Genomic DNA, 15,093 nt, shown 5'->3' with positions numbered 1-15,093 from the left:
CTTCAATAAAAGATACCAAGAGAATGAAGCAAAATTTATAATAAATTGGAAAGTTGTTTAAAATTGTATGCTCTGTCTAAAACATGAAATTTTTTTGGGGATTTCATGTCCCTTTAACTAAATCAGGTCCACCACTCAAACACCTTCTTCCCCAAGAAATATATGGTCAGATAGATAAATGGGCAAACAAAGGACTGTATAGGGTAGCAGATTTCATGGTAAGAGGACTTATAATCACATATAGCCAATTACAGGAGAAATTACTCCCACACAAACTACACTGGTTCATCTATCTACAAATATGTGCTCTCAGTAGTTATAACACTCAGGGAGAGATTCACCCATACTCACCCCTAGAACTTTTATGTAAGTCCCCCAACAGAGACAAAAGCACAATCTCCAAAATATATCTAACACTCCAAGGAAACAAACATAAAAAAAATCAGCCACTATTACCAAACGATTGGGATCAAATATTATTTGAATCATGCAAAGGTATGATCAGTGCGGATCTTAGGGAAAACTGCATTAAAACATTGTTTCAATGGAACTTAACTGCCATTAAAACCTCATATTTCTCATCTACTAAATCAAAATTTTGTTACAGGGGTTGCGGAGAAATGGGAACATATAATCATATGTGGTGGGAATGTATTAAGGTGAAAGATATTTTGAACCAGCTAAACAATTTGCTTAGTACACTATTGGATGAACCCATCTCTCTTGACATCTCCCAAGCATTATTAAACCAGAGACTGCCACAATTGAATTCCCCCATTAATACATTTATTAAAGTTCTATGTACGGTTACCAGAACTTGCATAGCAAGATATTGTAAAGTGGGAGTACCTACATGGCAGGAAATTTTAGACAAAATAAATTATTTATATAAAATGACAGTGGAAGTAGCATGGCTACAGGATTCTAGGGATCAATTTCATAAGATTTGGTTTTACTGGATCATGCATGGAAACTTATGAGTGGGAAATCATCTTTCAACACATGACAGAACTTCTCCTGAATTTCACAATGTCAGATCAATATACAGTTTGAATAAATATACTTCGTTGACTTATTACACCATTTGACAAGAATGTAGATACCAGATAGATTTGTTGATAGCATTAAATGACCACATTTGGTAGTTATATAAGTTACTAAGTTTAATTGTTCATGTTTTATGTTTTAAAGGACCAGTCAACACATTAGATTTCCATAATCAACAAATGCAAGATAACAAGACAATGCAATAGCACTTAGTCTGAACTTCAAATGAGTAGTAGATTTTTTATAACAAATTTCAAAGTTATGTATATATCCACTCCCCTTGTACCATGTGATAGCAATCAGCCAATCACAAATGCATATACGTATAGTCTGTGAATTCTTGCACATGCTCAGTAGGATCTGGTAACTCAAAAATTGCAAATATAAAAGACTGTTCACATTTATTTTAATGGAAGTAAATTGAAAAGTTGTTTAAAATTGTATCTGAATCATGAAAATTTAATTTAACTTGAGTGTCCCTTTAAATATAAAAACTTTCCTGAGGCACGACAATGACAACATAGTTATGTTACCCTATCTTAGATTGATATAGATCACACTGTCCATGTAGAGTATAACATGCCAGACCCTTAATATTTAGGAATACCATGATAAAGGGGAGACCTAACAAACATTAACCTGTTATAAGCAGTAAATACAGAAAGGTTTCCGTTTGGTTAAGCTCTTATATCTGGTCATGTTTGCTGTATTGTTAAAAAAAAAGTGCGCTATACTTTATGTAAACCTTATTCCTATGTTTATTCTGCTGTTTTGGAACTAAATAAAAAGAATTTCAACCTAACTAAATCAGGTCCTTAGCCATGGACATTTTTAAGAAATACTATTATTTGTGTTGTGTAAGAAGTGGAGAGCGCCACTGAAAATATATGAAAAATATTTGGAAAAATGTGTAAAAACGTGTATAAGCAGCTGTTATATAAAAAGAAAAAATTCATTACAAATGGTAACAGCGCTAAAAAGTAGGTTGCGACTTGCTGTTAACTTTTACTCAATTTATTATTTTAATCAATATATTTTTATTTGTGTCTGTATGTTCTTATTGATATCATTGTGAACAATTTCTATTGTACTTTATTGTTTGTAGGCATCGATGTATTAAGATACAATTATTTTGCAACACATCTTATAAGTGTATAAGTAATTACTATCTAGCTTAATTAAAGCTGAGATTGTCTACTCTGCATATGTTTGCATATGTTGTATATATTTGAGAATTTAAAATTGTGTTTTTTACACTTGAAATAAATATCAATATTATTACCAAAAAGCGGTTTGCACATTTTTTTAGCGCTGTTACCATTTGTAATTCACTATTATTTGTGTGTAGCCATAAATTTATATGCGGCTCTTAAAGGACCACTCAATGCAGTAGAATTATATAATTATCAAGTACATAATAAAAAGACAATGCTATAGCACACAAATAAGCAGTAGATTTTTTTTCTGACAATTTTATTTTTTCTACCATTTCCCAGCACCCTGTATTATCAGCCAATCAGAGACTAGTATACGTGTACTCTGTGAGCTTGTGCAGAGACAGTCTTAGAACTGCTGCTTTATCTGAATCATAAAAGTTCATTTTGACTTGAGTGATTCTTTAAAGCTTCTACAATACTGATCTGCTTTATAAGAAGGATGGACTATGATGTGGAAATAAGTGTAGGTACCGAATTAGGATGTGAGCTCCCTGTTAAGTAGCCATTTACATGGGTAAACTGCATTTTGTTTATGTAAAAATGAAGACAGTATATTATTTAGTAAACCAATTTGTGTCTATCACACTGTGGATTTTTTAGCGAGCTTTGTGTTTACATCTCTCCCCAGCACACTGACAATTGTCCAGGTTTCATCATCAGATGAAGCCTTGTACCAGTGTATTGCTGAGAACACTGCTGGAACAAATCAGGCCAGTTCTCGCTTAGCTGTCTCTTTACCACAGGAAGCTCCTAAATCCCCAGAAGAGGTGACTGCTGTGCCCCTCTCAACCTCCTCTATTCAGCTGACTTGGAAAGCACCTTCATTGGAAGTGGCAGATAGGATCATAGGATATGTGCTGCACATTCGCAAGGCAGGAGGTGAGTATAGTTCAATTGAGCTTTTCATGCATAATCTAAATATATTTGTAACCCTGTGATTAACCATGTAAGAGTAATGGTTAATCACAATGTGCCTCTTTCTGCCATTCACATGGGGTTTTTCTGTATTATCCTTAGAGCCGAGCAGTCAGGAGCTGCAGGAAGCTCTTAGTAAGACCACCTTCAGACATGTGCTGACCAACCTTGAACCGTCAACCACTTACTCTATGTTCCTCCGGTCATATTCCCCCTTGGGAGCCAGCAGTGATTCCAACACTATTTTTGCAACCACCCTGGGGAAACGTAAGTAATTGTAATGAGATCGAAGTGCTCATCACAACGGAGGTCGGGTGTCAGAAAACATAAATGAGAATAGTAAATGAAGCAAACATCTATCAGCTTTAACCTCTCATAAATTAGGGTTATCTTTCTTCATTTATATCCCTGAATTTTTTTATTAAATATGAAGCAGTTGAGACCCTATCTAGCCATAGATCCTAGCTAGCTATATTGTTCATCTTGATATTATGAAGACATTTGTAGATAGGTTGGATATTGTAAGTGAGATGTAGAAGCACTAATATGTCTATGTTATTACAGCCCCCAAGACTCCAGAGCTTTCTGTGTCAGTTGTGAATGACAGTGCAGTTCAGATGTCCTGGTTGGCTTTACCAGTAGCTGGGCAGGTACAAGGTTACAAGCTGGCATATCGCAAGATTCCTTATGGGGAATTTCAAGGTCTCCAGATTCTGCCAGGAAATATCAGCATCTTCACGTACAGCGATCTGGGTAAGAGGCAAATATCTATCTATGTATCTATCTTCACATACAGTGACCTGATTAAGAGGCAAATATCTATCAATCAATCTATCTATCTTCACATACAGTGACCTGGGTAAGATATATATGTATATATATATCTATATATCTATATATATATATATATACTAGGCGATAAGCTTCCCAGGGGGCAGTCTATGTTTAAAAAATACAAACCCCCAAGCTAAAGTTACAAAAAATAAGTAAAATTACAGAAAAAAATAAACAAAGCTAGCCAAAATAAAAAATTTAAACCTAAACTAATACCCATATAAAAATAAAAAATCCCCCCCAAAATAAACCCCCCTAATCTAATATTAACTACCATTAGCCCTTAAAAGGGCCTTTTGTAGGGCATTGCCCTAAGTTGATCAGCTCTTTTACCTCTATAAAATACTAAGTCCCCCCCTAACAGTAAAAATCCCCCACCCACCAAACCCCCCAAATTAAAAAACCTAACACTAAAAAACTTAACTACCCATTGTCCCTAAAGGGGCATTTGTATGGGCATTGCCCTTAAAAGGGCATTCAGCTCTTTTACTGCCCTTAAAAGGTCAATCAGCTCTTTTTCAAGCCCAAAATAACCCTAATCTAAAAAAAAAAAACCTTAAGTCCGGCAGAGGTCTTCTTCCAGGCAGCTCCATCATCTTCTATCTTCATCCGGATTGAAGGCAGCACGGAGCAGAGGTGCAGAGCTGTCTTCACTGATGCGTGGGTACCTTGCGTTCAATCTTCAGTGTGCGTCGGACGATCGCATGAAGAGGAGCCTCCACGCCGCCGAGGATCTACACATCGGTGAAGCCAGCTCCACACATCCGCTCCGCTCCACCTTCGCTCCGGATGATGATAGAAGATGATGGAGCCGCCTGGAAGAAGACCTTCTCCGCCGGACTTCAGGAATGGTGAGTAACTATTTGGGGCTTAGTGTTAGGATTATTTTTTTATTTTTAAGATTAGGGATTTAATGGGCTGGAAAAGAACTGATTGCCCTTTTTAATGGCAGTAAAAGAGCTGAATGCCCTTTTAAGGGCAATGCCCATACAAATGCCCCTTTAGGGGCAATGGGTAGTTTATGTTTTTTAGTGTTATTTTTTTTATTTTGGGGGGTTTGGTGGGTGGGGATTTTAACTGTTAGGGGGATTTAGTAATTTTTAAATGTAAAAGATCTGTTTAACTTAGGGCAATGCCCTACAAAAGGCCCTTTTAAGGGCTATTGGTAGTTTAGATTAGGGGGTGTTTTTATTTCGTTTTTGTTTTTTTATTTTCATAGGGATTAGGTATAATTTATTTTTTTATTTAAGTGGCATTAGTCCATGAGCTAGTGACATATGGGATATACATTCCTACTAGGAGGGGGCAAAGTTTCCCAAACCTAAAAATGCCTATGAATACATCTCCCACCTCACTCATACCTTAGTTTTACAAACTTTGCCTTCATTGGAGGTGGTGAAGTAAGTTGTGCTTGATTTCTTCTGTGAAAGGCGCTTCTAAGCATTTTCCAATTCCAAATCCTCTCAAAGTACAGTGTGTGTCTGAGGAATGTGAAGGGAGTATTGCCTGATGATGCCATGTTTTCACCTATGGGAAATCTATTCTAAGGCTCTCTGTAAATTCGGTCGTGGGGATTCATCTGCCACCTCCCTTTACAGCTCGACATTATACTCCTCTACCATTACCTCTGCTGATATGTTTCAGTACTGGTTTGGCTGTCTGCTATATGTGGATGGGTGCTTTCAGGTAAGTATATATCTTTTTTATATAATTTTTTCTTACCTGGAGTTCCAGCTAGTTGTAACTTCGGTCTTGTTGTTTTAAAGTTTTCATGGGCAAATTAGGCATGCAATGGCTCAAAATACTTCTATTTATTGCGTCATTCTTGGCACAAATATTTTTGGCGCAATGGTTGCGAGTCATGTCATTTCTTGCGTCTTTGTTAACGCAATTTTTTTTGGCGCGAAGTCGCACCTGTTATGACACAAATTGTGTCATTTCCTGTTAACCTTGGCGCAAAAAGTTTTTTTATCTGCATTTGCGTCATCTCTGTTAGCGGAATTTTTGGCGTCAAAATATGTGTTATATTAAGTCTCTCTTTTCCTCTCTGCTTTCATTTGTTATAGAGGGCTATGATGTTTGCTTTGTTTTGCATATAAGCATTTTTTCCCATTCCTGAAACTGCTATTTTGAGGAAATTGGATGTTTTGTTTAAATTTTATTTTTTATTTTTTGTTACATTTTTCAAGATGTCTCAAACTGATCCTGTCTCTGATGTTACTGTAGGAACCAAGTTGCCTGAAAACAAATCTACCAAAGCTAAGTGTGTATGTTGTAAATTGGCTTATCTTCCTTCTTCAGCTCAAGTATGTGGCACTTGTTATGAGAAATTGTTTCATGCTGATAATGTTTCTATAAGTACAAATACATCTACTCTTAAACCTTCACAGTCTAATGTACATGATATTCCTGTAGATATAAAAGATTATATTGCTGCAGCCATAGATAAGGCTATTACTGCTATTCCGCCTTCAAATAAACGTAAAAGGTCTCTCCCTACTTCCCATAAGTCTGATGAAGTTTGTATTGATCAACAGCATACTTAAGTATTGTCTGCTGATGAGGATTTCTCTGGCTCAGAGGATTCTACTTCAGACTCTGATATTGATAAATCATCCTTTCTTTTTAAGATGGAATATATTTGGTCCTTGTTAAAGGAAGTGTTGCTTACTTTGGGTATTGAGGAATCTAGTCCTCTTGATAACAAGAATAGCAAACATTTGAATTATGTTTTTAAGACTTCTGAGGTTACTCCTAAAGTTTTTCCTATTCCAGATGCTATCCCTTATATGATAACTAAGGAATTCTTTAAGCCTGGTACTTCTTTTAATCCTTTTTCTAGGTTTAAAAAATTGTATCCCTTACCTGTGTCCAATTTAGAGCTTTGGGAGAAAGTCCCTAAGATTGATGGCACTATTTCTACTCTTGCTAAACATACTACTATTCCTATGGAATATAGTACTTCTTTTAAGGATCCCTTAGATAGGAAGATTGAATCTTATCTTAGGAAGGCATATTTACATATTGGCTATATTCTTAGACCTGCTATTTCTATAGCTGATGTTGCTGCTGCTTCAACTTTTTGGTTGGACAATCTAGCACGTCAGTTATCGGATTCTGATTTGTCTAGCATTGTTTTCTTACTTAAACATGCTAATCATTTCATTTGTGATGCCATATTTGATATTATTAAGATTGATATTAAATCTATGTCTTTAGCTATTCTATCTAGAAGAGCTTTATGGCTTAAATCATTGAATGTTGATATGGTGTCTAAATCTAGATTATTTTCTTTATCTTTTCAAGATAGTAATTTATTTGGTTCTTAATTGAATTCTATTATATCCACTATCACTGGGTGTAAGGGAGTTTTTCTGCCCCAAGATAAGAAATCTAAGGGTAAATTTAAAGCTCCCAATCGTTTTCGTTCCTTTCATCAAGCTAAAGAACAAAAAAACACTCCTTCCTCTAAGGCCTCTGGTTCCAATTAGAGACCATCTACGAATTGGAATAAATCCAAGCCTTATAAAATAAAACAAATACAGCCCTTAAAACTGCATGAAGAGGCAGCCCCCAAACCAGTTCAACTGGTGGGAGGCAGATTGAAATAGTTTCAAGACATTTGGGCAGATTCTGTCCAAAATCAGTGGATTCAGGATATTGTTTCTCAGTAGTATCGAAAAGGTTTCAGAATAAGACCTCCTATGGGAAGATTCTTTCTTTCCCATGTTCCAACAAACCCTGTGAAGTAGGCTCAGGCTTTTCTGTTTCAGATCTATAGCGTTCAGGGGTGATTGTTCCAGTTCCTCAACAGGAACAGGGGTTGGGTTTTTATTCAAATCTGTTCATTGTCCCAAAGAAGGAAGATTCATTCAGACCAGTTCTGGATCTGAAAACTCTAAATCGTTTTGTAAGAGTCCCAACTTTCAAGATGGTGACTATAAGGTCTATTCTGCCTTTTGTTCAGCAAGGTCATTTCATGTCCTCAATAGACTTACAGGACGCTTATCTTCATATTCCGATTCATCCAGAAGACTATCGGCTTCTGAGATTCTCTTTTCTAGACAAGCATTACCAATTTATTGCTCTTCCATTTGGCCTAGCGACAGCTCCGAGAATCTTTTCAAAAGTTCTCGGTGCCCTTTTATCTGTAATCAGACAGCAGGGTATTGTGGTGTTTCCTTATTTGGACGATATCTTGGTACTAGCTCAATCTTTTCATTTAGCAGAATCTCACACAAAACAACTTGTGTGGTTTCTTCAAAGACATGGTTAAAGGATCAATTTACAAAAGAGTTTCTTGATTCCTCAGACAAAGGTCACCTTTTTAGGTTTCCAGAAAGATTAATTGTCCATGACTCTTTCTCTGACAGACAAGAGACGGATGAAGTTGGTTTTAGCTTGTCTAAACCTTCAGTCTCTATCATTCCCTTCAGTAGCTATGTGCATGGAAGTTTTAGGTCTCATGACTGCAGCATCAGATGCGATCCCCTTTGCTCGTTTTCATATGAGACCTCTACAGCTTTGCATGTTGCACCTATGGTGCAGGGATTATACTCAGATATCACAGTTGATGTACTTAAATCCCAACATTCAACACTCTCTGACTTGGTGGTTAAACCATGAACTTATTGTTCAAGGGGCCTCTTATGTTCATCCTTCCTAGACTGTGATCACAACAGATGCAAGTCTTTTGCTGTGACAGCACAAGGGGTTTGGGGACCTCATGAGGTGAGGTTACCAATCAATATTTTAGAACTCTGTGCTATTTTCAGAGCTCTTCAGGCCTATCCTCTATTGAAGAGAGAACTTTAGATTCAATTTCAAACAGACAATGTCACTACAGTGGCATATGTCAATCATCAAGGGGGGACTTGCAGTCCTTCAGCAATGAAAGAAGTATCCCTGATACTTTCTTGAGTCGGAATCCAACTCTTGTCAAATTTCTGCGATTCATATACAAGGAGTAGACAATTGGGAAGCGGATTATCTCAGCCATCAGACTTTACATCTGGGAGAGTGGTCTCTCCATCCAGATGTGTTTTTTCAATTGGTACAGATGTGGGGTTCTCCAGAAATAGATCTGATGGCCTCATGTCTGAACAAGAAGCTTCCAAGATACCTTTCCAGGTCCAAGGATCCTTGAGCGGAGATGGTGGATGCTTTAGCAGCTCCTTGGTCTTACCAACCTGCTTATATTTTTCCACCTCTGGTTCTTCTTCCAAGAGTGATATTCAAGATCATAACGGAACAATCTTATGTGTTTCTGACACCAGCTTGGCCTCTCAGGTTTTGGTATGCGGACCTTGTCAAGATGTGCAGTTGCCAGCCTTGGCCACTTCCTTTAAGGCCAGACTTTCTGTCTCAGGGTCTGTTTTTCCATCAGGATCTTAAATCTCTAAATTTGATGACATGGAAATTGAACGCTTAGTCATAGAGGTTTCTCTGACTCAGTGATTATCACTATGATACAGGCTTGCAAGTCTGTTTCAAGGAAAATGTATTATCAGGTTTGGAAAACCTATATTTCATGGTGTTCATCTCATGATTATTCTTGGCATTCTTTTAGAATTCCTAGGATTTTACAGTTTCTTCAGGATGGTTTGGATAAGGGTTTGTCTGCAAATACTTTGAAAGGACAAATTTCTGCTCTTTCTGTTTTATTTCATAGAAAGATTGCTAAACTTCCTGACATTCACTGTTTTGTTCAGGCTTTGATTCGTATCAAACCTGTTTTTAAATCTATTTCTCCTCCTTGGAGTCTCAATTTGGTTTTGAAAACTTTACAGGCTCATCCTTTTGAGCCTATGCATTCTCTGGACATTGAATTGCTTTCTTGGAAAGTGTTATTTATTTTGGCTATCTCTTCTGCTACAAGAGTTTCTGAATTGTCTGCTCTCTCTTGTGAGTCTCCTTATCAAGATAAAGCTGTTTTGCGGACTTCATTTAAATTTTTGCCTAAAGTTGGGAATTCTAACATCAATAGGAAAATTGTTGTTCCTTCCTTGAGTCCTAATCCTAAGAATATTCTTTCTTTAGATGTGGTAAGAGCTATGAAATATTATGTTGAGGCTACTAAAGATTTCAACAAAGAAATTTCAGGTTCCAATGAATGGGGAGAGATTGATACAGTTTAAAATGTCCACTTTATTTTGATATCCATTTAAAAGTTTTCAAAGGCACAGCAAGCAGACATACAGCTGATGCGTTTCCTGCCTCAAGGGCACTTCATCAGAGCTAGAGCACAGGTGTATCAACTGGTATTAAATTGCAGAAGGAAGTATCCATTTGGACCAATCGGAACTTATGTTGTCCGGTGTATATAGTTACAACCAAAATGGAAATTACCACCAAATACATATTAAAGCAATATCACTCATATATTTACAATAAAGAATACACACTTAAAAAAGAAAAAACTAATTTAAAAATATGAAATATATACCTAGCAAGTGGTGTTGTGCAAAATACACATCCAAGTTCAATAATTCATTTAAGAAATTGCTTAAGATGTTTTTAACTATATCCTGGATTGTAATGAATGGGTATAGTATGTTATTAATCAAACTTCACTTGGAAATATCAACGTTCCGTTCATATTATAAATGTATACAAGATAAATGCAACTGTAGTATATAAATATAGAACTAGAACATGTGAAAAGACTCTGTGGCTTAGAAAAAAAAGGAACTTTCTTAGTTAAATAGATATCCAAATAAATAGAAGACAATAGTTGTCATAATGTAATCGATGACTACAAGGAAAAGTAAATAAATATCAGCTGTCAAAAAAGCATGTTAACTATAATCTATAAACAGTTTTATGTCACTTATTTTATTAATCCCCAAAAGTGATCCAGTTTTCAAAGTATGTATCCAAAATACTTCTTTTTTACTCAAAGCCTGGAACCTGTCACCATCTCTGGCACCTAAATGTACCTGTTCTATACCTTGAAACTTAAAAAAGCTAAGTCCCTCAGTATGTTTAGCGAAATGTTTCGCTACAGGAGGTTTGGGTACCTCAGCCTCTAAAGAGAGTAAATGTTCACGAATCCTATCCTTCAAAAATCTGGAGGTAAGTCTGAAAATTACAGCAGTCGCACGTAATCAAGTATACAACATATGAAGAGTTACAAGAGATCCTATCTTTAATCTTATACTCGATACCTGTATTAGAAGATTTGAAACTATCACCCACTAAAGCATAGTTATAGCTTTTACAAGGTTTACCACCACACTTATAGAAACCGGCTTTCTTAGATAGCCAAATCCTCTTTATCAACAGTGCCTTTGTGGGTGTTAGACCCAAAGTTTTTTGCAATTTTATCCCCTATTGTCTCAGATTTACGTGAAATAAACTTGCAACTCTTTGAAAAATTTTTCAAATCAGTATCATTCTCTAATATATGTAGCGTCTTTCTAACAATATTACAAATGTCATTATATTGCATACTGTAAGTAGTTATAAAGTTGATACCATCAGGTTTCCTCTTCTCATTCTTTTTGTTGTTCCTTAGTAAGTTATCCCTATTAAGTCTGGAGATTTGTTCGGATGTCTTATTCAATATAAAGGGGTCATATCCTCTTTCTGCCAGACGTTTTGTTAGATCATCTGCATGTTGCCAATAACTTTTTAAGGTACTACAATTCCGCCTAAGTCTGATATACTGACCTTTAATTATTCCCTGTTTTAAGTGTTGTGGATGAAGAGAATCAGCTCTGAGTATAGTATTGCTACTAAGTTCCCTTCTATACACCTCTGTAGTTATGTCATTGTCCTTATGAGTAAGTAAAACATCTAAATTGATTGACCTATCTATCTATCTATCTATCTATCTATCTATCATCTATCTAGTTATCTAAGTAAAATATCTGTGTATTTAATTACATACAATATTTATAGGTGTAACCTATATGGTCATTTATATTTCAGAAGCTGGTTCTCGATATGAGATGAAACTAGTTGCATTTAACGGGAATGGAGAAGGAAACTGTTCTTTACGTTTTGTGTCTCTAAGACATGGTGAAGGCTCTCAATGGGGTGAGTGTTAACCAAAGAGGCTGCATGAACCCTATCCTATGTCCTTTTGTGATAAAGGGTTTGCTGTGATGAAATTAACTGCTGTAGAAGGAAAACAATTTATCTCTGAGAACTGCATCTCATGTCAATGAGTGGTTGTTTTCTTTTGCTTTCTAATAGTTGTGATATATTATAATCTTTTTCTTTTGAGGTGCCCTGTTTTAAAAAAAAAAAAAGAATTTAAGAAATGTGCCTATGTTACTATGTTTCAGCTATATTTCTTATGTACTATTAGTAGAAAAGTGAATACTTATCTAGAGTCTCATTTAATACTATATACATATTAATTAAATACTTAAAAATACATTCATACACATATACATTTGATTTGTACCTATTTATGAGTAGGTTAGCTGAGCTTCAGCTTTGCCCAAGCCTGTAGTGTAATGCTCTGTCTACTGAAATGGTACTACAATTATCAAACTTCATGAAGAATGACATGTAGGTCCGACGTGCACATGAGAGCTTGCTCTGATAATATAGAAAGTGGCTCACTCTTAGGGGTGTCTCCTTCGCCCCCTTCACACCCACTGGATTGTGAGGTCTTGCAAGTGTAGGCAGATTTGTGTTGAACTTAAAGGTTCTCCATCTTGCTGGGTCTCTGAATCTTCGCTGAATCTGTCCTTCTGTATCTTGTGATCACCAGATGGACTAGTCTTGCTCCAGATACATTTTTTGCTCATTTACTATAACAGCTGATATGTGCCTTTTTATAGAAATGTGTACAAAATAAAAAATACATAAATAACAGCACCAAGTGCACATGTGCATGAAGCTAAAATGTTGCATATCTTCTAAAAAAATTACATTTCTTTTACAAAGATATGACGAGTCCACGGATTTCATCCTTACTTGTGGGATATTAACCTCCTGCTAACAGGAAGTGGCAAAGAGCACCACAGCAGAGCTGTATATATAGCCCCTCCCCTTCCCCTCCACCCTCAGTCATTCTCTTTGCCTGTGTTATACTAGGAAGACATGGTAAAGTGAGGTGTTAGTTTTAGTTTCTTCAATCAAGAAGTTTTTTATTTTAAATGGTACAGGTGCGTACTATTTTCCTCAGGGGGATATGGAAGAAGATTTCTGCCCTGAGGTTTGATGATCTTAGCATTTGTAACTAAGATCCACGCTGGTTCCCACAAGACTTCTGAAGGTAACCATGAGACATCTTCAGTGTGGAGACCGGTTTCATGCTACAAGCAGCATTAAGGTATGTGCAGCCTTTTTTTCTGAGGAGACTTGGTGTATCAGAACTGGCTGGCATTATTTCCCTGTATGGGAATGGGGTAAGCAGTAAAACCTATTTTAATAAGAGGGGTGTTACTGGAGTCCCTATTTTATATTTACCATTAGTTGATATTTGGGCATTATGTGACATAGGAGACAATATAAAAAACATGTTTTTTATTTTTTGGCACTTATTGGTTTTATGCTTGAGGGTTATATTGTGTGTGTATTTTTTACTTTAGTGCAAAACTGCATTTCCATGCGGTGTTGTTTGGGCCTACTCTGACTTTTGACCTTAAGGGGCAGAGCCTATTTTGGCGCAATTTTTTCAGGCTTAGCAGCAGCAAACAGTAACTCGGTGGCTCCTGGACTGTGTAGCTGGTCTGGAGGGTTGGAAACTTGATTCGAAGTACCCTGGGGGCAGGTAGGCGCCACAGCAGAGCAGAGGTGCAGAGTGTATTTTTATCTATCTTTTGACTACATGTTGATATAAGTACTTCTAAAGCCTTATTTCTGCCCTTGCTTCTGGGTGCAGTAATTTCAGATGGAGGAGACCGGAATTGGATTTGATGGCATCTCGTCAGAATGCCAAGCTTCCAAGATACGGATCCCGGTCAAGGGATCCTCAGGCCGAACTGATAGATGCCTTGGCAGTACCTTGGTTGTTCAGCCTAGCTTATGTGTTTCTGCCGTTTCCTCTCCTCCCATGCGTGATTGCTCGAATCAAACAGGAGAGAGCTTCAGTGATCCTGATAGCGCCTGCGTGGCCACGCAAGACTTAGTATGTGGATCTAGTGGACATGTCCTCTCTGCCACCGTGGAAACTTCTGTTGAGACAGGACCTTCTCATTCAAGGTCCTTTCCAACATCCAAATCTAATTTCTCTGCAACTGACTGCGTGAAGATTGAACGCTTGAGTTTATCGAAGCGAGGATTCTCCGATTCAGTTATCAATACTTTGATACCGGCTAGAAAGCCTGTCACTAGTAAGATCTATCATAAGATATGGCATAAATATCTTTATTGGTGTGAATCCAAGGGTTACTCATGGAGTAAAGTTAGGATTCCTAGGATTTTGTCTTTTCTCCAAGAAGGATTGGAGAAAGGGTTATCAGCAAGTTCCTTAAAGGGACAAATTTCAGCTTTGTCAATTCTATTTCACAAACGTTTGGCAAATGTATCAGATGTTCAGTCTTTTTGTCAGGCTCTATCTAGAATTAAGCCTGTATTTAGACCTATTACTCCTCCCTGGAGTTTGAATTTAGTTCTTCGAGTTCTGCAAGGGGTTCCGTTTGAACCTATGCATTCCATAGATATTAAACTATTATCTTGGAAAGTTCTGTTTTTAGTTGCTATTTCTTCTGCTCGAAGAGTTTCTGAGCTTTCAGCATTACAGTGTGATTCGCCTTATCTCATATTTCATTCTGATAAGGTGGTTTTACGTACCAAACCTGGATTTCTTCCTAAGGTTGTTTCGAATAAGAATTTTAAATCAGGAAATTGTTGTTCCTTCCTTGTGTCCTAATCCTTCTTCTAAGAAGGAGCGTCTGTTACATAACTTGGATGTGGTCCGTGCCTTAAAGTTTTACTTACAGGCAACTAAGGATTTCTGTCAATCATCTTCATTATTCATTGTTTATTCTGGAAAGCGTAGGGGTCAGAAAGCTACGGCTACCTCTCTTTCTTTTTGGCTGAGAAGTATCATCCGCCTTGCATACAAGACTGCTGGACAGCAGCCTCCTGAAAGAATTACGGCTCATTCTACTAGGGCTGT

General features: G+C 36.9%; 1 protein-coding gene across 1 annotated transcript in view; it reads left to right on the top strand.

Annotated features, from left to right (window-relative positions):
- LOC128664928 (immunoglobulin superfamily DCC subclass member 3-like) overlaps positions 1-12,141 on the top strand; it is a 57,430-nt gene extending 45,289 nt beyond the window's left edge. Inside the window, exons 8-11 of the mRNA XM_053719724.1 lie at positions 2,893-3,143; positions 3,282-3,446; positions 3,744-3,932; positions 11,946-12,141. Of these exons, the coding sequence (XP_053575699.1) occupies positions 2,893-3,143; positions 3,282-3,446; positions 3,744-3,932; positions 11,946-12,064 (724 nt within the window). The 3' untranslated portion in view covers positions 12,065-12,141. The remainder of the gene's footprint in view (positions 1-2,892; positions 3,144-3,281; positions 3,447-3,743; positions 3,933-11,945) is intronic.
- The last annotated feature ends 2,952 nt before the right edge of the window (positions 12,142-15,093 follow it).

This window comes from Bombina bombina, chromosome 1, assembly GCF_027579735.1.
Source record: "Bombina bombina isolate aBomBom1 chromosome 1, aBomBom1.pri, whole genome shotgun sequence".
NCBI classification, from domain to species: Eukaryota; Metazoa; Chordata; class Amphibia; order Anura; family Bombinatoridae; genus Bombina; species Bombina bombina.
This window is presented reverse-complemented; position numbering and strand designations above follow the sequence as displayed.